Below are 27,253 nucleotides of genomic sequence, written 5' to 3' on the forward strand. Positions count from 1 at the left end.
GAATCGCTGAAAGAGCTGAAAGCTATCACAAAGATCGAGTTTCAGAAGTGTTTCGAGGATTGGAAAAAGCGCTGGCACAAGTGTATTGTATGCGAAGGGGACTACTTTGAAGGCGACAATATTAATGTAGATGAATAAATAAATATTTTTTTCAAAAAACGAAAATTCCCGTTACTTTTTGAACACACCTCGTATATTGTACAAATTCAGATATAATATATTGAGGCGCAGTCTGGAGAATGTCAAATTCATAAGCGCCTTAAAGTATAAAGGTTATAAATGGATACTGGAGTAACCATAACGCATTATTAGCAACAACAAAATGATCAGTAAACTTTGATAATCTGGGAAAAATTGGTCCAATTGGATTATAATAACTATTGCAAAAATAAGAAGTTGGGATCATCCTGCACCAGATTTGTCATTTTTGTTACATCTTTGGGGATGTTTGTCATGTGTACAGAAGTAGTTAGAACTTGATGGCGAACTGAATTTCCTGATTATCAGCGCAAGGATTCAAAGCCAGCTGAAACATTTAAATAGTTATTATTCTTTAAAAGTTAAATGATGGCGAAGGATAACTTTGCTAAAAAGAAGTTCCAGGCAAACGCTGCCTGTGGATTGTTCTTTTCCTGCTTCTTTCTTAGTATTATTAGTCCAGTCCTGAGGTAGGATAAAACAAAATGGGGACTATCCAATTATTAAATGATTCATTAGGGCAAGTAAGATAATGGACATTTTATAAAAGTAGCTAAATTTACCATTAAATTTAAGAAAAATTATCTAACAAGAGTGTAAAGAGTTATGATTTACTGTAAGAGCTTTAGGAAAATAATGACCGTTGTTCCTCTTTGCAATGGAAGGAGAAGGAAACCAGAAAATCCGGGTGAAGGGATACGCACATGAGCTGCCAGAAAGAATTTAGTCTCAGAATCCATTTTAACAGTATGGATGATCTTAATAAAATGTAGATTTAGTTTAATTTTTGGGGTTTGGGCTTTTTAAAGGACTAGTTAATTTGGTTAGTTTTGGATACCTCTGAGATAATAATGGAAATATCAGCAGAAATCTAGTTGAAAGCCTTGGGAAAGAAGAGATCGTGATGAAGTGGAGGAACGGAGAGGTCATCATCGCCCGCTAGATTGAGAGCCCCTCCAGTCACAACACATACCTCGCTGTACCGGGCGTCGCCTGGTGTTCCTATTTTTCACGTAAAGATAGGAACTGGGTTTAAGAGAATGCCGAGCGGTATGTTGCAGAAAGATTTATATATAAGGGAATGTGTTGCCGCGGCTACTCCCGGACCTTGGTGAGCGGCGGGACTCCCCACTATTTCTGCAGTTCAAATGGCAAGCTACTTCTGGAGAGTGCTAGGGTGGGTTTTTCTTTCCAGCCCTACATTTTCTCACTCTTTTGCTTTTCTTCTCCAAGTATCCTCTTCTTCTCTTATTTCCAAGATCCAGAAGAGCATTGGTAGAAACATTATTTACAAGAGGGTTAAATTGGCCTGCAGGCTACACCCTTAAGATGCTCCATCCTTTACCTCCATATTTCTCTCCAAACCTTTACTAACATTTTCCCTTGAATGCTTTTGTTCCAAAAGACGAGAAAAACAAAAATTATAGTTTCTTAAAACCATCTCAACTCATATTAAAATGTTAAGCGTTTATCTTAATTACCAGCACGCTTTTTGTTACTTTACAAGCATAATGGTTTGAGTTATGGCAACAGTATTTAGAAAAGGAGATCTATTTTTGGTGTCCAACCGTTGTTCGATGTGTTGTTTTTTTTTAGAACAACCAACACCAGGCTAGTAGCTTTAAGCACTTACAAGGTTTTAGTGCCCTCTTTTACAAAATACAATATAATTTAATAATTGAAATCAAACAAAACTTACTGTAAGATGCCACCTTGCTAATTTTAAAAGACAATGTTTTCAATGTGCTGCCTGTATTTTCATGTGGTACATTTCATGAATAGTGTAGAGCAGTTAGATCATGATATCATTATTAACAATTGTTTGTATTGTATACTGAACTATGTTGATTAACCATTTTGGCTCTTACCTAATTTGTTGGAAGTGCTACATGAATTGAATCTTTACGTTTCCTTTGATAAATAAATTAAATATTTTTAATGATTGAAGACCAAATTTTTTGGAAAAAAGGGGTAAACATCTCTGAAGGTTATACAGGTGATTTAGTTCTCAGAGTTAGAAGGAAGGCGTGAGGCGTGGCCTAGACGAAGTTCTCACTCAATAAAAGTAGTCTTTAAATAATGAACACTTATTTTTATTGTTTCTAAACAAAGTGTTAAGACTCAACATAAAAAATCGCATTAAAAATGCTTAAATTCATTAAATTATGACCAAAAAACATAATAATCTATTTCTTCGTAATATGTACAAAATTATGTCTACTTTTTGCTTCTTATTTCTCGTGGTAAAATGCATTGAAATGCAACAGGGTAACACTTAAAAAGCGCTTTTTGAATTGAAAGAAAAAAATGGAAACTTTTTAATCAAAAGCCCTTTGATCACCTTGATGCAGTAAAATTTGTACAAAGTTTGATTCAAAAATAAGAGATCTTTCTATAAAACATATTATTTAAAATTTTCAAAGTAAATTTAAGTTGCAGCATGCTTGTAACATAAAGTGAAAGAAAAGTTGAAAAAGTTTTTTCCTTAATTTCATCATTAAAAGTTTGTTGTAATCATTGTGGCGTAAAGCCTTATGAAAACTTTGATGGATTTCTAGGATGAAATAGAAAGTTTTCTAGGTCATGGTATGAAGTTCAAAGTTGTTTATGTTCAAAACACTAGTAACAAATATTTTAGTTAGAAAACTTTGAATTAGAAATCAAAGACAAATAGTATAAATTTGTAAATTTTCGAAGTTAAGCACGGGGGCCACCTTTTGAAGTTAGGAAAGTTCACAAAATATATACTATTTTCTTAAATTATTCTATTTGATGTGCACAATCTATAGATAAAATATATAATCAATGAATCTGTTGTAAGAACTCTTCTTAAGCTGCAAAACTTTCGCTGGAATTACTGATATTACTGATGGATGGACCACAGCCTCTCCAACATCGTGGGTGGATTATTTGGAATGAGTTGGAGGCAAGATTTTGTATGAGAGGATTTGAACAGAGAAGAAGAGAGTTGAAGAATTATCGATACAGTGCAAGTTTGTGCTACATCAGTTGAGATATAAAATAGATTGTCTTTAATTTGACAAAGAATTTTTGGTTGAAAAGACTTTGAACTTGGGAGTTTAGTTGAATCTGTACAGTTTCAAGCAGGTAGATCCAGATAGGTTTGAATATGCTTTTATATATTACTCATTTTTATTCCAGTGGTAGCCTGTAAGGACTGTAATTTAATTTTGATGGACCTCAAAAAATAAATTTCCAAAACATGGTTCTTAAGATTGGTTCAACACCACAATGTTTAAAGCATTGGAAATGAAAGAAATATATTGATGTCTCTACAAAGTCCTGATAAAGATTTGTGATATCTTGAGGTCCTTAATCTCCTAACTCGACTGAAGAATGCCATAATTAAGATCCTCTCTCCTTTCCAAGATGCTTTCTTAAGCATCCCAACAGTTTTGATTACAGTAAGATATCCTTCTCAAGAATCTCACCAAAACTTAGGTAGTTACATGTTAGTAGATTTCCCCTGTTAAGCATTAACCTTTTAGCAGTCAAAATTGCCTTAATGGTGCGATGTTCTAGTAATATTAAAATAAACTAATCCTTTCCTATAATTTTCCGAGATTATTTTAACTAATAAAAACAAACTCAGTCTAAATCCCTCTGGGTTTTCTAACATGTATTAGAACAATGAAAAAGTTGCTTCTATAATTCTTTTATGAAAAGATTAATTTAATCCGTGGCTAGTCCTTACGGAAAAAAAGTTAATGAGCAAAATACTTAACAAGCCGACTTGGCATTAAACTGTCAAATTGGATTAAATGCTTAATCCAGTTAGTGTAAACAAAATGAAAAGAATAAATATCTTCAGATCGTGATGATTTCTTCTTGTTTTTGTTTGGAAGTTAACAATTTTTTTTTTACCAGATAATCGTGAGAGGATTTTGTTGAGCGGATTAAAACAGATCATTAGTGATGCATTTTTGTCCGGATTAAGTCTAACTAAAATATTGTCTGTAACAAGTTTGTCAAAATTATGTCAAGAAAGCAGTACAAATTAAATTTTGGTTATGCATCTTAACTGGGTGTCTGCACCAGTCGTAGACTATTTCAATTTAAAATTTTTAAATAATGATAAGTTTTCGTGAAAAGATTTTTCCATTACTATCATTCGCGCCATCACTTGTTTGTTACAAATCCTGCTAGGAGTTTGCTGTTTGCTGGGGGTATGACAATACAGTATTCCATCATTTTTTTCATAATGGCTTCGAAATTTGAGCAAGATTAAGTTTATAACCTTTCTTGTTTAGCTTGGAAATTCTGGAATGAGACCCTGTTTGATCCATGAACTGTCCTTTGCACTGACCACACCTTGCCGGCATAGGTCAAAACAATAATAGATTTTCAAACTAGAAGAGTGAGAAGGTTGTAAGGAAACAAAACTTTAGCAAGGAACTATTTCCCCGACAGCTTCCACAATAAACTGTTTATTATCAATCAAAGAACGATACTTTATAAAATTGTCCAAAATACTAAAATTACAAGAGTTCAAAATAATGATTCAGAATTTTAGCAAGTAAGAGACCTTGTAATTGTTCTCAGAACTACAAGGTTCAATCAATTGTATAAATTACTATCTCGTACGATTTTCATTATTAAGATGTGATGTAAAATCAATAATATTTAATATTTTCGTAACTGAACAGAAAGTTGGTACTTCCTAGGAGTTTTTGAGTTATTTTGTTTACGAACTCATGAACGAACAAAGAAGTCTGCACAGGACGAAGATTTTTTTTTTTCACTATACTTGATGAATCTAGGCTAATTCGCATCTAAGAAAAGAGTCTACACTCCTTTGAAAAGAACCACCACCATAGCTAGATATGTATCTCTTTCAATGATAACTAGAGGCGCCACGGTAGCCGAGCGGGTTAAGAGGCGAGACCTGCAAAGCTAATATGCATTGTGGTACTGGGTTCGATTCCCGGTCTTGGCCTTGGATTTTATTTAATGGTTAAATGAGAAATAGTAAAGTACGTATGCTATTCGCCTCCGTCCGCGACACCTAGTAAATGGTACTTGGACGTTAAGCCCCGCATGAAAAATAAGCGATTACTTTACTACTTTACTTTACAATGATAACTAGGTAACTCTTTCAGAAGTTACGTTAGTAATTAATAAAATTAATTACCTATATCTCATAAGTAATAAAATATAGTTGCACTCAAATGTAGCAGCTACATCTTTTATATTAGTTGTTATTATGTCTTTTTTCATATTAGTTTTACTTCATCATTGGAGTTTATTTGGGCAAACTTTGTTCTTGATTAGCTACTTCTGTATTAAATACATAATAGACTAGTTTTATTGGCTGATTTTAATACACAAAAGTTAAACACTTCATTGCATTGAAGCCAATGCTCAAAATAGTTTCAGATTTTCCTTCCGTAGTCATGAAAAAACAGTAAACACTAAATAAGTGTAGCTAGAACTACTCAGGACTACTATTAACTAGCCCCATACTGCTTGCTAGTCCCTCTTAGGACGTGAAAAAGTTCGTCTTAAAGCTGTGTTACAACTGATTATCATGTTTTATTATTATTTGTATGTTGACATGCACATCAAAATCTGAATTCTCGTAAGCAACATCATTCATCGATGTGCTGTAAATGACTTTCAGGAAAAATAAAATCTTAGAGTAGCCTACAACTCGAAACCAAGTCTTCCAAGTTTTGAGCTCAAAGTATCAATTTTTACTTTTTCTTTCCTCTTGTAAGATTTTCCCCAACAAACTAAACACGAAGTAAGTGGTAGAAAAAGAAATCTATGAAGAAGAGTTAGGAACAATAAAACCCAGAGCTGAATCACTTATAAGTAATGCCAACAAAGTTGTCTTGGCAAGTAGAGTTCACCACCTCTGCCTGCGGTCGGTCATAAATTCAAATTCTGTTTAAAGTTTTAGCACACACAGAAAGAACCTTCAAAAAGAGCAAATCTTTTAGTACTGTTCACAGGCTTTGATAGTGCGATAACAACACGAAGGTTAACAAAGGAATAAATGTTTTGTTTTTTATTGAATGTGCCTTTGTGTTAAGTTTACTATTTGAGTGTACTATTTGTTTCTTTACATCTCTAAGTTCAAGAAATGAACTTGTCACAGACGGTTGACTTTTCCTGTTAAAATACCTGTAATCAGATGTAGATTGTTAAGGAGAATCCTGGTCTTAAGAAAAGAATTTCTTCGTCACGGGAACTTGACTTACAACACTTTTATTTGTTGAGGTCATGCAACTACAAAGAAAATCTACTATTTGTAATGATGTACTCTAGGTATAAGTGCATTTTTCATTATTATCAATTAAACATTTAGTTAAACTACATACATGTACATATATTTGCGAGAAATTTGTCTTAGTCATACGATAAGCTCTGTAATTACAAATCCATTAGACAATGCGTAATCACCTTATTGTTTGCGTTAGAAGTTCTTTGTTCTCCCGTTTTATGTATAAACATCCACTTTGTTTACAATGTGTTCTTAGCAAAATGGCCGAATCCATTTTGAACTTCCATTCCTTTCTTGAAGGCAGCGGTCAGTCAAGCATTCCATAATCTTCCGCCTCCATCATTGCTTTACAAAATTCTTGGTCAAATAAAATTATTCTATTTTGGAAATGTGATTAGGTACGCAGTGCTGGGTAATATCTTTCATCATTATTTTACAGCGAGAAAAAAAATCTGAGTCAGCAAACGAGACGAAAACATAAGACGAAGTCAGAAATCTCTGCACGAAACTGATTAGTCTATCTCCGATTATGTATGGTGGGTCAGAGATACAATAAACATACTTGCTAAGACGTACAAAAATCATAGACCAACACATAATGGTCTTAAAAGCTCACTCATGAAAGTCTTAATTACATTTCATTCTCTCTTGAATGATCGCCCACTAATCCATCAGCTCTCATCAGTGACACTTCCAGAGAGCCCCATTCGATGCCCCTGTGGCGGCATTGGCTGACTAAAATTTGTATAACTTCCGGAATATCCCCTCTGGGTGTTGTCTCCTCTCCTGTTTTCATTGCCATCCTCTTACTTCTTGTAGGAGCTGTAGTGCCTGTAATTGTCAATTTCAAATTAATAGATAAAAATTTCCTCAGGTTCAAACTACTGGGGGTGGCCCTAAATCGGATACGATTATCGAGGTCGAATAACAAATGCATGCTGATTTGTTTTTCCGATATCCACGGAATCGTCCACAAAGAGTTTCTACCTCAAGGTCAAAGATCAATCAACACTTTTACCGAGAGATTCTTGAAAAACTTCGAAAAAGGGTCATTCGTGTGAGACCAAACATCAAGAACAAGTGGGTGTTGCATCACTATCATGCTCCTTGTCACACAGCAATTTCAATAAACGAGTTTTTGGCCAGTAAAAACATTCCTGTGGCTCCTCAGCCTCCTTATTCGTCTGACTTGAATCCTTTCTCTTCCCGAAGTTGAAAAATCACCTCAAGGGAACTCATTTTGGGACAGTCGAAAACATTCAAACGGCTGTAACCGGGGTCCATTAACCTGGCGGCACTTTGGTTGAATTTTGAGACAAAACTTTTGCACCGAGCTCGAAACACATTGCACTCTTATGCACCACCAAAAAAAAATCTAAATTCGCCAAGGAAAAGCCACAATAAGCAATTAAAGTTTTTTTCCCGCCAAAAAAAATTTGGCCGGATTTGATTGAAACTTACTTCATTATGTTAAGTACACTTTGCACTCCATTGCACCACTTAAAAAAATTCATTAACTTTAATAATTACGGAGATATGGCCATTCAAAAGATCAAAGGAATTTGCCGCAAACACTGAATTTCGAACCGCGACTTAGTATACAGGTAGAGGAGAGCTAGCACCAGCTAGAACCACAAAAAAAATCTAATAAAATATGCACACATTCAGAAATATAAGGAATTAAAGTGCTAAAAAAAGCATTAACTTGGCGGCACTTTGGTGGAATTTTGGGTAAAAAATTATTGCACCCTGCTCAGAACACTTTGCACTCCTATGCACCACCAATAAAAAAGCTAGCACCACCAAGGAAAAGCCTCAATTTTCCATTTAAAGTTCCGCGCGAAATTTAAATTCAAAAAAAATGAGTCTTATTTGCGGGAAAATTGGAGCGCTTTTTTCCAAAATAGCAAGTACTAGTATTAGAACAACTAGCCCCACACAGGAAATGCCAAAAATTAGCATATTTTCAAAGTAATTTACAAATTATTCAACCGATTTTCCCGCCAACTTACCTTTAACCGGAAGTGCTCTAAATTGAATTGAAACTCATCCTATTTTGTTCATGGTAGCTAGCACCAATATGCACCACAAAAAGAAATTTTGAATTTACACTAAAAGCTGATATATTGATAATAAAAGATGCACTGACAGACGTGACCATTAACTTTGCGGCACTTTGGTGGAATTTTGAGAAAAAAATTATTGCACCCAGCTCGGAACACTTTGCAATGCCAATAATAAGCCAGCAACACAACGGAAACTGTAAAAATTCACCAATTGTACGCCAAATATAACTTTAACCGGAAGTGCCCTAAATTGAATTGAAACTCATTCCATTTTGTTCGTGATAGCTAGCACCAATGTGCACCACAAAAAGAAATTTTGAATTTACACTAAAAGCTGATATATTGAAAATAAAAGATGCACTGACAGACGTGACCATTAACTTGGCGGCACTTTGGTGGAATTTTGGGTAAAAAATTATTGCACCCTGCTCAGAACACTTTGCACTCCTATGCACCATCAATAAAAAAGCTAGCACCACCAAGGAAAAGCCTCAATTTTCCATTTAAAGTTACGCGCGAAATTTAAATTCAAAAAAATGGAGTTTTATTTGCGGGAAAATTGGAGCGCTTTTTTCCAAAATAGCAAGTACTAGTATTAGAACCACTAGCCCCACACAGGAAATACCAAAAATTAGCATATTTTCAAAGTAATTTACAAATTACTCAACCGATTTTCCCGCCAACTTACCATTAACTTGGCGGCACTTTGGTGGAATTTTGAGAAAAAAATTATTGCACCCAGCTCGGAACACTTTGCACTCCTATGCACCACCAATAAAAAAGCTAGCACCACCAAGGAAAAGCCTCAATTTTCCATTTAAAGTTACGCGCGAAATTTAAATTAAAAAAAAAATGAGTTTAATTTGTGGGAAAATTGGAGCGCTTTTTTCCAAAATAGCAAGTACTAGTATTAGAACCACTAGCCCCACACAGGAAATGCCAAAAATTAGCATATTTTCAAAGTAATTTACAAATTATTCAACCGATTTTCCCGCCAACTTACCTTTAACCGGATGTGCTCTAAATTGAATTGAAACTCATCCTATTTTGTTCATTGTAGCTAGACCAATATGCACCACAAAAAGAAATTTTGAATTTACACTAAAAGCTGATATATTGATAATAAAAGATGCACTAACAGACGTGACCATTAACTTGGCGGCACTTTGGTGAAATTTTGAGAAAAAAATTATTGCACCCAGCTCGGAACACTTTGCAATGCCAATAATAAGCCAGCAACACAACGGAAACTGCAAAAATTCACCAATTGTACGCCAAATATAACTTTAACCGGAAGTGCCCTAAATTGAATTGAAACTCATTCCATTTTGTTCGTGATAGCTAGCACCAATGTGCACCACAAAAAGAAATTTTGAATTTCCACTAAAAGCTGAGATATTGATAATAAAAGATGCACTGACAGACGTGACCATTAACTTGGCGGCACTTTGGTGGAATTTTGAGAAAAAAATTATTGCACCCAGCTCGGAACACTTTGCAATGCCAATAATAAGCCAGCAACACAACGGAAATGGTAAAAATTCACCAATTGTACGCCAAATATAATTTTAACCGGAAGTGCCCTAAATTGAATTGAAACTCATTCCATTTTGTTCGTGGTAGCTAGCACCAATGTGCACCACAAAAAGAAATTTTGAATTTACACTAAAAGCTGAGATATTGATAATAAAAGATGCACTGACAGACGTGACCATTAACTTTGCGGCACTTTGGTGGAATTTTGAGAAAAAAATTATTGCACCCTGCTCGGAACACTTTGCACTCCTACGCACCATCAATAAAAAAGCTAGCACCACCAAGGAAAAGCCTCAATTTTCCATTTAAAGTTACGCGCGAAATTTAAATTCAAAAAAAATGGAGTTTTATTTGCGGGAAAATTGGAGCGCTTTTTTCCAAAATAGCAAGTACTAGTATTAGAACCACTAGCCCCACACAGGAAATGCCAAAAATTAGCATATTTTCAAAGTAATTTACAAATTATTCAACTGATTTTCCCGCCAACTTAACTTTAACTTGGAGGCACTTTGGTGGAATTTTGAGAAAAAAAATTATTGCACCCAGCTCGGAACACTTTGCACTCCTATGCACCACCAATAAAAAAGATAGCACCACCAAGGAAAAGCCTCAATTTTCCATTTAAAGTTACGCGCGAAATTTAAATTTAAAAAAAAATGAGTTTTATTTGTGGGAAAATTGGAGCGCTTTTTTCCAAAATAGCAAGTACTAGTATTAGAACCACTAGCCCCACACAGGAAATGCCAAAAATTAGCATATTTTCAAAGTAATTTACAAATTATTCAACTGATTTTCCCGCCAACTTACCTTTAACTTGGCGGCACTTTGGTGGAATTTTGAGAAAAAAAATTATTTCACCCAGCTCGGAACACTTTGCACTCCTATGCACCACCAATAAAAAAGCTAGCACCAACAAGGTAAAGCCTCAATTTTCCATTTAAAGTTACGCGCGAAATTTAAATTTAAAAAAAAATGAGTTTTATTTGTGGGAAAATTGGAGCGCTTTTTTCCAAAATAGCAAGTACTAGTATTAGAACCACTAGCCCCACACAGGAAATGCCAAAAATTAGCATATTTTCAAAGTAATTTACAAATTATTCAACTGATTTTCCCGCCAACTTACCTTCAACTTGGCGGCACTTTGGTGGAATTTTGAGAAAAAAAATTATTTCACCCAGCTCGGAACACTTTGCACTCCTATGCACCACCAATAAAAAAGCTAGCACCACCAAGGAAAAGCCTCAATTTTCCATTTAAAGTTACGCGCGAAATTTAAATTAAAAAAAAATGAGTTTAATTTGTGGGAAAATTGGAGCGCTTTTTTCCAAAATAGCAAGTACTAGTATTAGAACCACTAGCCCCACACAGGAAATGCCAAAAATTAGCATATTTTCAAAGTAATTTACAAATTATTCAACCGATTTTCCCGCCAACTTACCTTTAACCGGATGTGCTCTAAATTGAATTGAAACTCATCCTATTTTGTTCATGGTAGCTAGACCAATATGCACCACAAAAAGAAATTTTGAATTTACACTAAAAGCTGATATATTGATAATAAAAGATGCACTAACAGACGTGACCATTAACTTGGCGGCACTTTGGTGAAATTTTGAGAAAAAAATTATTGCACCCAGCTCGGAACACTTTGCAATGCCAATAATAAGCCAGCAACACAACGGAAACTGCAAAAATTCACCAATTGTACGCCAAATATAACTTTAACCGGAAGTGCCCTAAATTGAATTGAAACTCATTCCATTTTGTTCGTGATAGCTAGCACCAATGTGCACCACAAAAAGAAATTTTGAATTTCCACTAAAAGCTGAGATATTGATAATAAAAGATGCACTGACAGACGTGACCATTAACTTGGCGGCACTTTGGTGGAATTTTGAGAAAAAAATTATTGCACCCAGCTCGGAACACTTTGCAATGCCAATAATAAGCCAGCAACACAACGGAAATGGTAAAAATTCACCAATTGTACGCCAAATATAATTTTAACCGGAAGTGCCCTAAATTGAATTGAAACTCATTCCATTTTGTTCGTGGTAGCTAGCACCAATGTGCACCACAAAAAGAAATTTTGAATTTACACTAAAAGCTGAGATATTGATAATAAAAGATGCACTGACAGACGTGACCATTAACTTTGCGGCACTTTGGTGGAATTTTGAGAAAAAAATTATTGCACCCTGCTCGGAACACTTTGCACTCCTACGCACCATCAATAAAAAAGCTAGCACCACCAAGGAAAAGCCTCAATTTTCCATTTAAAGTTACGCGCGAAATTTAAATTCAAAAAAAATGGAGTTTTATTTGCGGGAAAATTGGAGCGCTTTTTTCCAAAATAGCAAGTACTAGTATTAGAACCACTAGCCCCACACAGGAAATGCCAAAAATTAGCATATTTTCAAAGTAATTTACAAATTATTCAACTGATTTTCCCGCCAACTTAACTTTAACTTGGCGGCACTTTGGTGGAATTTTGAGAAAAAAAATTATTGCACCCAGCTCGGAACACTTTGCACTCCTATGCACCACCAATAAAAAAGCTAGCACCACCAAGGAAAAGCCTCAATTTTCCATTTAAAGTTACGCGCGAAATTTAAATTTAAAAAAAAATGAGTTTTATTTGTGGGAAAATTGGAGCGCTTTTTTCCAAAATAGCAAGTACTAGTATTAGAACCACTAGCCCCACACAGGAAATGCCAAAAATTAGCATATTTTCAAAGTAATTTACAAATTATTCAACTGATTTTCCCGCCAACTTACCTTTAACTTGGCGGCACTTTGGTGGAATTTTGAGAAAAAAAATTATTTCACCCAGCTCGGAACACTTTGCACTCCTATGCACCACCAATAAAAAAGCTAGCACCAACAAGGTAAAGCCTCAATTTTCCATTTAAAGTTACGCGCGAAATTTAAATTTAAAAAAAAATGAGTTTTATTTGTGGGAAAATTGGAGCGCTTTTTTCCAAAATAGCAAGTACTAGTATTAGAACCACTAGCCCCACACAGGAAATGCCAAAAATTAGCATATTTTCAAAGTAATTTACAAATTATTCAACTGATTTTCCCGCCAACTTACCTTCAACTTGGCGGCACTTTGGTGGAATTTTGAGAAAAAAAATTATTTCACCCAGCTCGGAACACTTTGCACTCCTATGCACCACCAATAAAAAAGCTAGCACCACCAAGGAAAAGCCTCAATTTTCCATTTAAAGTTACGCGCGAAATTTAAATTAAAAAAAAATGAGTTTAATTTGTGGGAAAATTGGAGCGCTTTTTTCCAAAATAGCAAGTACTAGTATTAGAACCACTAGCCCCACACAGGAAATGCCAAAAATTAGCATATTTTCAAAGTAATTTACAAATTATTCAACCGATTTTCCCGCCAACTTACCTTTAACCGGATGTGCTCTAAATTGAATTGAAACTCATCCTATTTTGTTCATGGTAGCTAGACCAATATGCACCACAAAAAGAAATTTTGAATTTACACTAAAAGCTGATATATTGATAATAAAAGATGCACTAACAGACGTGACCATTAACTTGGCGGCACTTTGGTGAAATTTTGAGAAAAAAATTATTGCACCCAGCTCGGAACACTTTGCAATGCCAATAATAAGCCAGCAACACAACGGAAACTGCAAAAATTCACCAATTGTACGCCAAATATAACTTTAACCGGAAGTGCCCTAAATTGAATTGAAACTCATTCCATTTTGTTCGTGATAGCTAGCACCAATGTGCACCACAAAAAGAAATTTTGAATTTCCACTAAAAGCTGAGATATTGATAATAAAAGATGCACTGACAGACGTGACCATTAACTTGGCGGCACTTTGGTGGAATTTTGAGAAAAAAATTATTGCACCCAGCTCGGAACACTTTGCAATGCCAATAATAAGCCAGCAACACAACGGAAATGGTAAAAATTCACCAATTGTACGCCAAATATAATTTTAACCGGAAGTGCCCTAAATTGAATTGAAACTCATTCCATTTTGTTCGTGGTAGCTAGCACCAATGTGCACCACAAAAAGAAATTTTGAATTTACACTAAAAGCTGAGATATTGATAATAAAAGATGCACTGACAGACGTGACCATTAACTTTGCGGCACTTTGGTGGAATTTTGAGAAAAAAATTATTGCACCCTGCTCGGAACACTTTGCACTCCTACGCACCATCAATAAAAAAGCTAGCACCACCAAGGAAAAGCCTCAATTTTCCATTTAAAGTTACGCGCGAAATTTAAATTCAAAAAAAATGGAGTTTTATTTGCGGGAAAATTGGAGCGCTTTTTTCCAAAATAGCAAGTACTAGTATTAGAACCACTAGCCCCACACAGGAAATGCCAAAAATTAGCATATTTTCAAAGTAATTTACAAATTATTCAACTGATTTTCCCGCCAACTTAACTTTAACTTGGCGGCACTTTGGTGGAATTTTGAGAAAAAAAATTATTGCACCCAGCTCGGAACACTTTGCACTCCTATGCACCACCAATAAAAAAACTAGCACCACCAAGGAAAAGCCTCAATTTTCCATTTAAAGTTACGCGCGAAATTTAAATTAAAAAAAAAATGAGTTTTATTTGTGGGAAAATTGGAGCGCTTTTTTCCAAAATAGCAAGTACTAGTATTAGAACCACTAGCCCCACACAGGAAATGCCAAAAATTAGCATATTTTCAAAGTAATTTACAAATTATTCAACTGATTTTCCCGCCAACTTACCTTTAACTTGGCGGCACTTTGGTGGAATTTTGAGAAAAAAAATTATTTCACCCAGCTCGGAACACTTTGCACTCCTATGCACCACCAATAAAAAAGCTAGCACCAACAAGGTAAAGCCTCAATTTTCCATTTAAAGTTACGCGCGAAATTTAAATTTAAAAAAAAATGAGTTTTATTTGTGGGAAAATTGGAGCGCTTTTTTCCAAAATAGCAAGTACTAGTATTAGAACCACTAGCCCCACACAGGAAATGCCAAAAATTAGCATATTTTCAAAGTAATTTACAAATTATTCAACTGATTTTCCCGCCAACTTACCTTCAACTTGGCGGCACTTTGGTGGAATTTTGAGAAAAAAAATTATTTCACCCAGCTCGGAACACTTTGCACTCCTATGCACCACCAATAAAAAAGCTAGCACCACCAAGGAAAAGCCTCAATTTTCCATTTAAAGTTACGCGCGAAATTTAAATTTAAAAAAAAATGAGTTTTATTTGTGGGAAAATTGGAGCACTTTTTTCCAAAATAGCAAGTACTAGTATTAGAACCACTAGCCCCACACAGGAAATTCCAAAAATTAGCATATTTTCAAAGTAATTTACAAATTATTCAACTGATTTTCCCGCCAACTTAACTTTAACTTGGCGGCACTTTGGTGGAATTTTGAGAAAAAAAATTATTGCACCCAGCTCGGAACACTTTGCACTCCTATGCACCACCAATAAAAAAGCTAGCACCACCAAGGAAAAGCCTCAATTTTAAACCATTTAAAGTTACGCGCGAAATTTAAATTTAAAAAAAAATGAGTTTTATTTGTGGGAAAATTGGAGCGCTTTTTTCCAAAATAGCAAGTACTAGTATTAGAACCACTAGCCCCACACAGGAAATGCCAAAAATTAGCATATTTTCAAAGTAATTTACAAATTATTCAACTGATTTTCCCGCCAACTTACCTTTAACTTGGCGGCACTTTGGTGGAATTTTGAGAAAAAAAATTATTTCACCCAGCTCGGAACACTTTGCACTCCTATGCACCACCAATAAAAAAGCTAGCACCACCAAGGAAAAGCCTCAATTTTCCATTTAAAGTTACGCGCGAAATTTAAATTTAAAAAAAAATGAGTTTTATTTGTGGGAAAATTGGAGCGCTTTTTTCCAAAATAGCAAGTACTAGTATTAGAACCACTAGCCCCAAACAGGAAATGCCAAAAATTAGCATATTTTCAAAGTAATTTACAAATTATTCAACTGATTTTCCCGCCAACTTACCTTTAACTTGGCGGCACTTTGGTGGAATTTTGAGAAAAAAAATTATTTCACCCAGCTCGGAACACTTTGCACTCCTATGCACCACCAATAAAAAAGCTAGCACCAACAAGGTAAAGCCTCAATTTTCCATTTAAAGTTACGCGCGAAATTTAAATTTAAAAAAAAATGAGTTTTATTTGTGGGAAAATTGGAGCGCTTTTTTCCAAAATAGCAAGTACTAGTATTAGAACCACTAGCCCCACACAGGAAATGCCAAAAATTAGCATATTTTCAAAGTAATTTACAAATTATTCAACTGATTTTCCCGCCAACTTACCTTTAACTTGGCGGCACTTTGGTGGAATTTTGAGAAAAAAAATTATTTCACCCAGCTCGGAACACTTTGCACTCCTATGCACCACCAATAAAAAAGCTAGCACCACCAAGGAAAAGCCTCAATTTTCCATTTAAAGTTACGCGCGAAATTTAAATTTAAAAAAAAATGAGTTTTATTTGTGGGAAAATTGGAGCGCTTTTTTCCAAAATAGCAAGTACTAGTATTAGAACCACTAGCCCCACACAGGAAATGCCAAAAATTAGCATATTTTCAAAGTAATTTACAAATTATTCAACTGATTTTCCCGCCAACTTACCTTTAACTTGGCGGCACTTTGGTGGAATTTTGTGAAAAAAATTATTGCACCCAGCTCGGAACACTTTGCAATGCCAATAATAAGCCAGCAACACAACGGAAATGGTAAAAATTCACCAATTGAACGCCAAATATAACTTTAACCGGAATTGCCCTAAATTGAATTGAATCTCATTCCATTTTGTTCGTGGTAGCTAGCACCAATATGCACCACAAAGAGAAATATTGAATTTACACTAATAGCTGAGATATTGAAAATTAAAGATGCACTGACTGACATGACCATTAACTTGGCGGCACTTTGGTGGAATTTTGGGGAAAAAATTATTGCACCCTGTTCGGAACACTTTGCGCTCCTATGCGTTACTAATGAAAAAGCTAGCGCCACTAAGGAAAAGCCTCAATTTTCCAGTTAAAGTTACGCGCGAAATATATATTTAAAAAGAATGGTCCCTATATTCGGGCGAATTAGTGCGTTTTTTCCAAAATACCTAGCATTATTATTAGAAAAGCTAGCCCCACAAAGAAATTGCCAAAAATTAGTTTTGAGCTTGGCGCAATAATTTTTTCCCCAAGACTCCACCAATGTGCCTTCAAGTTAATGGTCACGTCTTTCTGTGCATCTTTTATTATCAATATCTCAGCTATTAGTGTAAGTAGAAACTTTTTTTTTGTGGCGCATAGGAGCGCAATGTGTTCCGTACAGTGTGCAAAAAGTTTTTCCCCATAATTCCACCAAAGTGCCGCCAAGTTAATGGTAAGTTGGCGGGAAAATCGGTTGAGTAATTTGTAAATTACTTTGAAAGTATGCTAATTTTTGGTATTTCCTGTGTGGGGCTAGTGGTTCTAATACCAAAGCACTCCAATTTTCCCGCAAATAAACTCAATTTTTTTTTTTAATTTAAATTTCGCGCGTAACTTTAAAAGGAAAATTGAGGCTTTTCTTTGGTGGTGCTAGCTTTTTTATTGATGGAGTGCAATGTGTTCTAAGCAGGGTGCAATAATTTTTTTCTCAAAATTCCACCAAAGTGCCGCCAAGTTAATGGTCACGTCTGTCAGTGCATCTTTTATTATCAATATCTCAGCTTTTAGTGTAAATTCAAAATTTCTTTTTGTGGTGCATATTGGTGCTAGCTACCACGAACCAAATGGAATGAGATTCAATTCAATTTAGGGCACTTCCGGTTAAAGTTATATTTGGGGTACAGTTGGTGAATTTTTACCATTTCCGTTGTGTTGCTGGCTTATTATTGGCATTGCAAAGTGTTCCGAGCTGGGTGCAATATTTTTTTCACAAAATTCCACCAAAGTGCCGCCAAGTTAATGGTCAAATCTGTCAGTGCATCTTTTATTATCAATATCTCATCTTTTAGTGTAAATTCAAAATTTCTTTTTGTGGTGCACATTGGTGCTAGCTACCACGAAAAAAATGGAATGAGTTTCAATTCAATTTAGGGCACTTCCGGTTAAAGTTATATTTGGCGTACAATTGGTGAATTTTTACAGTTTCCGTTGTGTTGCTGGCTTATTATTGGCATTGCAAAGTGTTCCGAGCTGGGTGCAATAATTTTTTTCTCAAAATTCCACCAAAGTGCCGCCAAGTTAATGGTCACGTCTGTCAGTGCATCTTTTATTATCAATATATGCTTAGCTTTTAGTGTAAATTCAAAATTTCTTTTTGTGGTGCATATTGGTGCTAGCTACCATGAACAAAATAGGATGAGTTTCAATTCAATTTAGAGCACTTCCGGTTAAAGGTAAGTTGGCGGGAAAATCGGTTGAATAATTTGTAAATTACTTTGAAAATATGCTAATTTTTGGCATTTCCTGTGTGGGGCTAGTGGTTCTAATACTAGTACTTGCTATTTTGGAAAAAAGCGCTCCAATTTTCCCACAAATTAAACTCATTTTTTTTTTAATTTAAATTTCGCGCGTAACTTTAAATGGAAAATTGAGGCTTTTCCTTGGTGGTGCTAGCTTTTTTATTGGTGGTGCATAGGAGTGCAAAGTGTTCCGAGCTGGGTGCAATAATTTTTTTCTCAAAATTCCACCAAAGTGCCGCCAAGTTAGTGGTAAGTTGGCGGGAAAATCGGTTGAGTAATTTGTAAATTACTTTGAAAATATGCTAATTTTTGGTATTTCCTGTGTGGGGCTAGTGGTTCTAATACTAGTACTTGCTATTTTGGAAAAAAGCGCTCCAATTTTCCCGCAAATAAAACTCCATTTTTTTTGAATTTAAATTTCGCGCGTAACTTTAAATGGAAAATTGAGGCTTTTCCTTGGTGGTGCTAGCTTTTTTATTGATGGTGCATAGGAGTGCAAAGTGTTCTGAGCAGGGTGCAATAATTTTTTACCCAAAATTCCACCAAAGTACCGCAAAGTTAATGGTCACGTCTGTCAGTGCATCTTTTATTATCAATATCTCAGCTTTTAGTGTAAATTCAAAATTTCTTTTTGTGGTGCACATTGGTGCTAGCTATCACGAACAAAATGGAATGAGTTTCAATTCAATTTAGGGCACTTCCGGTTAAAGTTATATTTGGCGTACAATTGGTGAATTTTTACAGTTTCCGTTGTGTTGCTGGCTTATTATTGGCATTGCAAAGTGTTCCGAGCTGGGTGCAATAATTTTTTTCTCAAAATTCCACCAAAGTGCCGCAAAGTTAATGGTCACGTCTGTCAGTGCATCTTTTATTATCAATATCTCAGCTTTTAGTGTAAATTCATAATTTCTTTTTGTGGTGCACATTGGTGCTAGCTACCACGAACAAAATGGAATGAGTTTCAATTCAATTTAGGGCACTTCCGGTTAAAGTTATATTTGGCGTACAATTGGTGAATTTTTACCATTTCCGTTGTGTTGCTGGCTTATTATTGGCATTGCAAAGTGTTCCGAGCTGGGTGCAATAATTTTTTTCTCAAAATTCCACCAAAGTGCCGCCAAGTTAATGGTCACGTCTGTCAGTGCATCTTTTATTATCAATATCTCAGCTTTTAGTGGAAATTCAAAATTTCTTTTTGTGGTGCACATTGGTGCTAGCTATCACGAACAAAATGGAATGAGTTTCAATTCAATTTAGGGCACTTCCGGTTAAAGTTATATTTGGCGTACAATTGGTGAATTTTTACCATTTCCGTTGCGTTGCTGGCTTATTATTGGCATTGCAAAGTGTTCCGAGCTGGGTGCAATAAATTTTTTCTCAAAATTCCACCAAAGTGCCGCCAAGTTAATGGTCACGTCTGTTAGTGCATCTTTTATTATCAATATATCAGCTTTTAGTGTAAATTCAAAATTTCTTTTTGTGGTGCATATTGGTGCTAGCTACCATGAACAAAATAGGATGAGTTTCAATTCAATTTAGAGCACTTCCGGTTAAAGGTAAGTTGGCGGGAAAATCGGTTGAGTAATTTGTAAATTACTTTGAAAATATGCTAATTTTTGGTATTTCCTGTGTGGGGCTAGTGGTTCTAATACTAGTACTTGCTATTTTGGAAAAAAGCGCTCCAATTTTCCCGCAAATAAAACTCCATTTTTTTTGAATTTAAATTTCGCGCGTAACTTTAAATGGAAAATTGAGGCTTTTCCTTGGTGGTGCTAGCTTTTTTATTGATGGTGCATAGGAGTGCAAAGTGTTCTGAGCAGGGTGCAATAATTTTTTACCCAAAATTCCACCAAAGTGCCGCCAAGTTAATGGTCACGTCTGTCAGTGCATCTTTTATTATCAATATCTCAGCTTTTAGTGTAAATTCAAAATTTCTTTTTGTGGTGCACATTGGTGCTAGCTACCACGAACAAAATGGAATGAGTTTCAATTCAATTTAGGGCACTTCCGGTTAAAGTTATATTTGGCGTACAATTGGTGAATTTTTACCATTTCCGTTGTGTTGCTGGCTTATTATTGGCATTGCAAAGTGTTCCGAGCTGGGTGCAATAATTTTTTCCTCAAAATTCCACCAAAGTGCCGCAAAGTTAATGGTCACGTCTGTCAGTGCATCTTTTATTATCAATATATCAGCTTTTAGTGTAAATTCAAAATTTCTTTTTGTGGTGCACATTGGTGCTAGCTACCACGAACAAAATGGAATGAGTTTCAATTCAATTTAGGGCACTTCCGGTTAAAATTATATTTGGCGTACAATTGGTGAATTTTTACCATTTCCGTTGTGTTGCTGGCTTATTATTGGCATTGCAAAGTGTTCCGAGCTGGGTGCAATAATTTTTTTCTCAAAATTCCACCAAAGTGCCGCCAAGTTAATGGTCACGTCTGTCAGTGCATCTTTTATTATCAATATCTCAGCTTTTAGTGGAAATTCAAAATTTCTTTTTGTGGTGCACATTGGTGCTAGCTATCACGAACAAAATGGAATGAGTTTCAATTCAATTTAGGGCACTTCCGGTTAAAGTTATATTTGGCGTACAATTGGTGAATTTTTGCAGTTTCCGTTGTGTTGCTGGCTTATTATTGGCATTGCAAAGTGTTCCGAGCTGGGTGCAATAATTTTTTTCTCAAAATTTCACCAAAGTGCCGCCAAGTTAATGGTCACGTCTGTTAGTGCATCTTTTATTATCAATATATCAGCTTTTAGTGTAAATTCAAAATTTCTTTTTGTGGTGCATATTGGTCTAGCTACCATGAACAAAATAGGATGAGTTTCAATTCAATTTAGAGCACATCCGGTTAAAGGTAAGTTGGCGGGAAAATCGGTTGAATAATTTGTAAATTACTTTGAAAATATGCTAATTTTTGGCATTTCCTGTGTGGGGCTAGTGGTTCTAATACTAGTACTTGCTATTTTGGAAAAAAGCGCTCCAATTTTCCCACAAATTAAACTCATTTTTTTTTTAATTTAAATTTCGCGCGTAACTTTAATTGGAAAATTGAGGCTTTTCCTTGGTGGTGCTAGCTTTTTTATTGGTGGTGCATAGGAGTGCAAAGTGTTCCGAGCTGGGTGCAATAATTTTTTTCTCAAAATTCCACCAAAGTGCCGCCAAGTTAATGGTAAGTTGGCGGGAAAATCGGTTGAGTAATTTGTAAATTACTTTGAAAATATGCTAATTTTTGGTATTTCCTGTGTGGGGCTAGTGGTTCTAATACTAGTACTTGCTATTTTGGAAAAAAGCGCTCCAATTTTCCCGCAAATAAAACTCCATTTTTTTGAATTTAAATTTCGCGCGTAACTTTAAATGGAAAATTGAGGCTTTTCCTTGGTGGTGCTAGCTTTTTTATTGATGGTGCATAGGAGTGCAAAGTGTTCTGAGCAGGGTGCAATAATTTTTTACCCAAAATTCCACCAAAGTGCCGCCAAGTTAATGGTCACGTCTGTCAGTGCATCTTTTATTTTCAATATATCAGCTTTTAGTGTAAATTCAAAATTTCTTTTTGTGGTGCACATTGGTGCTAGCTATCACGAACAAAATGGAATGAGTTTCAATTCAATTTAGGGCACTTCCGGTTAAAGTTATATTTGGCGTACAATTGGTGAATTTTTACAGTTTCCGTTGTGTTGCTGGCTTATTATTGGCATTGCAAAGTGTTCCGAGCTGGGTGCAATAATTTTTTTCTCAAAATTCCACCAAAGTGCCGCAAAGTTAATGGTCACGTCTGTCAGTGCATCTTTTATTATCAATATATCAGCTTTTAGTGTAAATTCAAAATTTCTTTTTGTGGTGCATATTGGTGCTAGCTACCATGAACAAAATAGGATGAGTTTCAATTCAATTTAGAGCACTTCCGGTTAAAGGTAAGTTGGCGGGAAAATCGGTTGAATAATTTGTAAATTACTTTGAAAATATGCTAATTTTTGGCATTTCCTGTGTGGGGCTAGTTGTTCTAATACTAGTACTTGCTATTTTGGAAAAAAGCGCTCCAATTTTCCCGCAAATAAGACTCATTTTTTTTGAATTTAAATTTCGCGCGGAACTTTAAATGGAAAATTGAGGCTTTTCCTTGGTGGTGCTAGCTTTTTTATTGGTGGTGCATAGGAGTGCAAAGTGTTCTGAGCAGGGTGCAATAATTTTTTACCCAAAATTCCACCAAAGTGCCGCCAAGTTAATGCTTTTTTTAGCACTTTAATTCCTTATATTTCTGAATGTGTGCATATTTTATTAGATTTTTTTTGTGGTTCTAGCTGGTGCTAGCTCTCCTCTACCTGTATACTAAGTCGCGGTTCGAAATTCAGTGTTTGCGGCAAATTCCTTTGATCTTTTGAATGGCCATATCTCCGTAATTATTAAAGTTAATGAATTTTTTTAAGTGGTGCAATGGAGTGCAAAGTGTACTTAACATAATGAAGTAAGTTTCAATCAAATCCGGCCAAATTTTTTTTGGCGGGAAAAAAACTTTAATTGCTTATTGTGGCTTTTCCTTGGCGAATTTAGATTTTTTTTTGGTGGTGCATAAGAGTGCAATGTGTTTCGAGCTCGGTGCAAAAGTTTTGTCTCAAAATTCAACCAAAGTGCCGCCAGGTTAATGGACCCCTGTAACCGACCAGCTGAAGGCTATTCCAGTATCGGAGTTCGAGCACTGCTATGAGGAGTGGAAGAAACGTCTCCAGCGCTGTGTGGCTTCAGAAGGAAGTTATTTTGAAGGTGACAATATAGAATTGTAATTCTTGTTGAATAAAAAAATTTAAAAAAATCAGTCTCATTACTTAATTTACAGACCTCGTATATGAGCTTAGTTGACAAATAAATTGACTGTACCTAAAACTCTCAACTACTATTTTAGTCTATTTAAACCTGTGGTTCGGAATCTTGGTAAACCGAACAGCTACCTTGGTATAATGTTACCTACGCTAAAGAACTCGTATCTCAAAATTTAGTCTCCAACATTATTATACTAATCCTAATTTGCTTTTTTAAACAATACGAATAATTCAAACATTGGGCGGATGTAGGTCTAATGGAGAGGTTTTGAAGTGGGAGTAACATGTGACTTCTTAAGTGGGAGATCCCCAGTTCGAAAGTTCGAATCCCACGTCCATAGAAACTTATTATTTTTCAGTAAAAAGTGTCTATAGTAAAGTTTGTGCATCCGCCAACGTTCACGATGTCTAAAGAAATGTAGGCGATTACTTCACTTAATTCAAACATCTCGCCCAGCTAATTTAATATTTTACATCGTAAAATCTCTCTTATTTCAACCAAAAAAATTTGGGCGACGAAGTAATAATAATCTCTTTTAATTATTTATTAATTTAACTAATTAGACAATGTTTTAGTCAATTGACTTTGATCCAGTTTGGAATATTAAAGAACTAATTTAAAAAAAAAACACGCAAGTACATACGAGTACATATATGTATATACTTTATTATAAATTTCCATCATATATATATAAATGGATGTGTGTGTGCACATCATCTTATGGGTTGTGAGTGAGGTAACCCTCCATTCATACATATTTAAAATAATCGATGTAACCATTTGCATATTTATGTAAAGCTGAAAAGAAAATGGATACACCGACAGAAATTCCATCCAACATTTCAAGCCAATACAGGTACATAAATAAAACTTTATTTAAACATTTATAAAGTTCACCCCCATAGAAGCTTGAGTACAAAAAGCTCATTCTGCCAAGCATTACGAAAAATAAAAAAATAAAGAAGGATACAATTTAGCTTATCTTTTAGTGTATTTCAAGCATAGGAAATAAGTCATCCGTTTTGTTAAAAGCATAAAATATTGCTTGTGAAATATAAAAAAGTAAATGCTTATTTATAAATTATTTAATATACATACATATACATATATATTTGGAAAGACATTAACAATGTTTACTCACTCGATTACGGGTTGTTACGTGCCAAACAAATGCAATTATTGCTTCATTTATTTTTATTTTTTGCAGATGTTGGTGGCGCTTATCTGCTGGCTCTCTCTGGGCCTTTCCTTGGCGGCAACTAGTGAAAGGAAAAGCCGTGACGAAGGTGCTAGTAATACCGGTTATCCATATAATCGAGGCACTCCTGGAGGATGGGAAACACGTAATGGAGTTTCATCCTTTGGTTGGGATAGTCGTCGTCCGACTTCATCTGGTTGTATCAGATGTTCTGGTGATCCTGGTTTACAACCTCCAGTGCCTGACGGTCCACCACAATCACCGCCACCCGATTATCGTGGAAATGGTTATGACAATCTTAGTCCTGAATGGCAAATAAAGGAAGGGAAATCTTGGCGTGGTGAGTGGTATATTTATCTATTAATATTAACCTTTGCTTCTTCTAGGAAAAAAAGCAACAATTCTAAAATGTAAAACCTAAGGATGATGCTATTTACATACATATAAACTATGATCCTAAATTCTAGACAGATTAGTTGCTCTTCAGTCCGTTAGACTGCAGTAGCCGTGCGTCTTGTGGACTTATAAACCACTGGAGCAAAAACAATGCAAATTATTCCTTAAAAATATTTAATCATCATCTCGAAACTTCAAGTGACGACCGGCGAATGCTCAATATCGGAAACTAAAGCAATTATAGTAAACTAATTAATAATTACACTCGGCCAGAGGTATTGGTAAAACTGAAACATATAAAGATATGTGAAAAGTAAACATTATAATAATAACATTTGAGCAAAGTTAAAACGTCTGACGTTAAGATAGAGTTATTAGGCTTCAACCTGTCTTATTTGGCCGTCCTAGCTAATCTCTTTTGGTACGTCCTTTTGGTTTTAAAAGGGTAAGAATAAGATAATCTTGTATGAAAAAACATTATACCTTCACTGAAAACATACTTCCAAATCATAAATAAAACCATATTGTTCAAACTTAATGGTAAACGGTTTTACAAAGGGTTAAACGCTAATTAAGCTTGAGCTGGTTGTTAATTAAACGCCCCTATAACTCGTCGGAAGGGTCCAAAGTATTATTTATGCTTGTGTTTATTCACAGATCCAAATGGTTTTCTCTTCTCCTTCACTCTCCACATTCATGTGTATGCCAGTTGTACGAAAGCGACCCCCTGAACTACAATTAACGGTCAGCCAGTTAGTACCGGTATAAATCCTTCACTAAACAATTGGATTATGTTCTATCATAGTACTCTCCCAGGGCGAACTGTATACACCTACTGCTAGCTGGACTGGACGACAAGTATATTTAATGAACCATATTTTGTCCTCAACGTTATTCACATAATCAAAATTTAGACAATGTGCTTGCTCCTGGTCAAGTATATTCTGCATTAACCTTTTAAATTTTAAATTTAATCTTAAGTATGAGAAAAAACTCGACTTCCTAATATCGGAATTAGGAGATTTTGATCCTAACATTAGTAAATCTCATGTATTAGAAAACTTAAGTTCGCATCAAATTGAGTTTAGATAAAATTGTCTTATGATATATTTTCGTAAGGAAAGAAATTGCATTCTCTTTTATGATCCCTGTTTATACTATCCTGCTGATAAGTGAATACATTAAAATAGTTATTTCGTCACTGAGGATTGCAAACTTGAAGGGAATCTTCAAAAGCTGGACATAGAACCTAAGCGCTCCTGCAGATTGTTTTATTGGAAGGAGATACTTCACTCCATCTGCTGATAAATTTCATGCTCTCACCCAAACGATGTTCAGACTCTGGATTTTAGCGGGTGATTGAGGTACCTGCAACCACTCAGATAGACTTTAAAGGGGCTCTGAGGGTTTATGGTCTCCATTTCAGCAATATTAAAAAGCTGAGTAGTTTTACTATATTTCATTTTGATATGTCATTCTTAACCAAAGCCCAGTTCTGCGTCAATACTTCCTTCGTTGTATTCATAAATACATGGCAAATAAATAGAGCACATAAATTCCAACAAATAGATACTAAAACCTGGAATTTCATTTTATAACTTTAATATTATTTCAAAAGAAAAATTGTATACCTTCGTAGAGGAAAACGTTAGCCATTAAGTAACTGGGAACGTGTTACAAAGAACTTGCATACTTTGAAGAGAAGTGCTGAAGAGAATGCTTACATGAAGCACTCACACCTTCTGAAGGAATGTATTGCTTTCGCCTGAGGCTGTGGACAAAGAAATCTTTTCTTTTTTACTTGTGACATTCCACTTTAATGCACTCTAGGATGGTACTTGGTAAGAGAATACCCCGGACCCGAACATTCAGCTGTTCAACAGTAAACATTGGTCTTAAAAGAATATCTACATAACAGTTTCATTAATTACATTATAATTATTAAATTTATTATGGTAAGATAAGATTTGCTGAAAATACATAATTCCCTTTTAGTTCTGAAGGAATATCCATGGTTCCATTCTCTTGCTCTATACACACCTCTGTTATCCTTAATCATCCCCATGTTTCCATTTTTGCCAATGATCATCCATTTAAGGAAAAAAGCCGGCCCAGGCCAATAGTTCCTTCAATTGCATGTGAGCAATTAGTACGCCATTATTAAGGAAAATCGTTGGAATAAATCTATTCAAAATCACAAAAAACTTAAAAATCCCATCAGAAATGAAATCTAGAGGCGATTTTTATCGTTAAGTTACAGTTGGTCAGGAAGTTATTGTTTAGCCCCTCTGATTTTTTGCTTCCCCTCTGATTATAGCG

At 35.2% G+C, this 27,253-nt stretch overlaps 1 protein-coding gene across 3 annotated transcripts in view; it reads left to right on the forward strand.

Moving 5' to 3' along the window:
* Nucleotides 1–27,253, forward strand: part of LOC141457339 (uncharacterized) — a 109,632-nt gene that overhangs the window by 66,573 nt on the left and 15,806 nt on the right. For all 3 annotated transcript variants that reach the window (XM_074134190.1, XM_074134192.1, XM_074134191.1), the window contains exon 2: nt 24,548–24,878. In XM_074134190.1, coding sequence (XP_073990291.1) covers nt 24,548–24,878 — 331 coding nt within the window. The remainder of the gene's footprint in view (nt 1–24,547; nt 24,879–27,253) is intronic.

The sequence above is a fragment of the Rhodnius prolixus genome, unplaced genomic scaffold (genome assembly GCF_049639745.1).
Source record: "Rhodnius prolixus isolate KJV_2025 unplaced genomic scaffold, Rpr scaffold_10, whole genome shotgun sequence".
NCBI classification, from domain to species: domain Eukaryota; kingdom Metazoa; phylum Arthropoda; class Insecta; order Hemiptera; family Reduviidae; genus Rhodnius; species Rhodnius prolixus.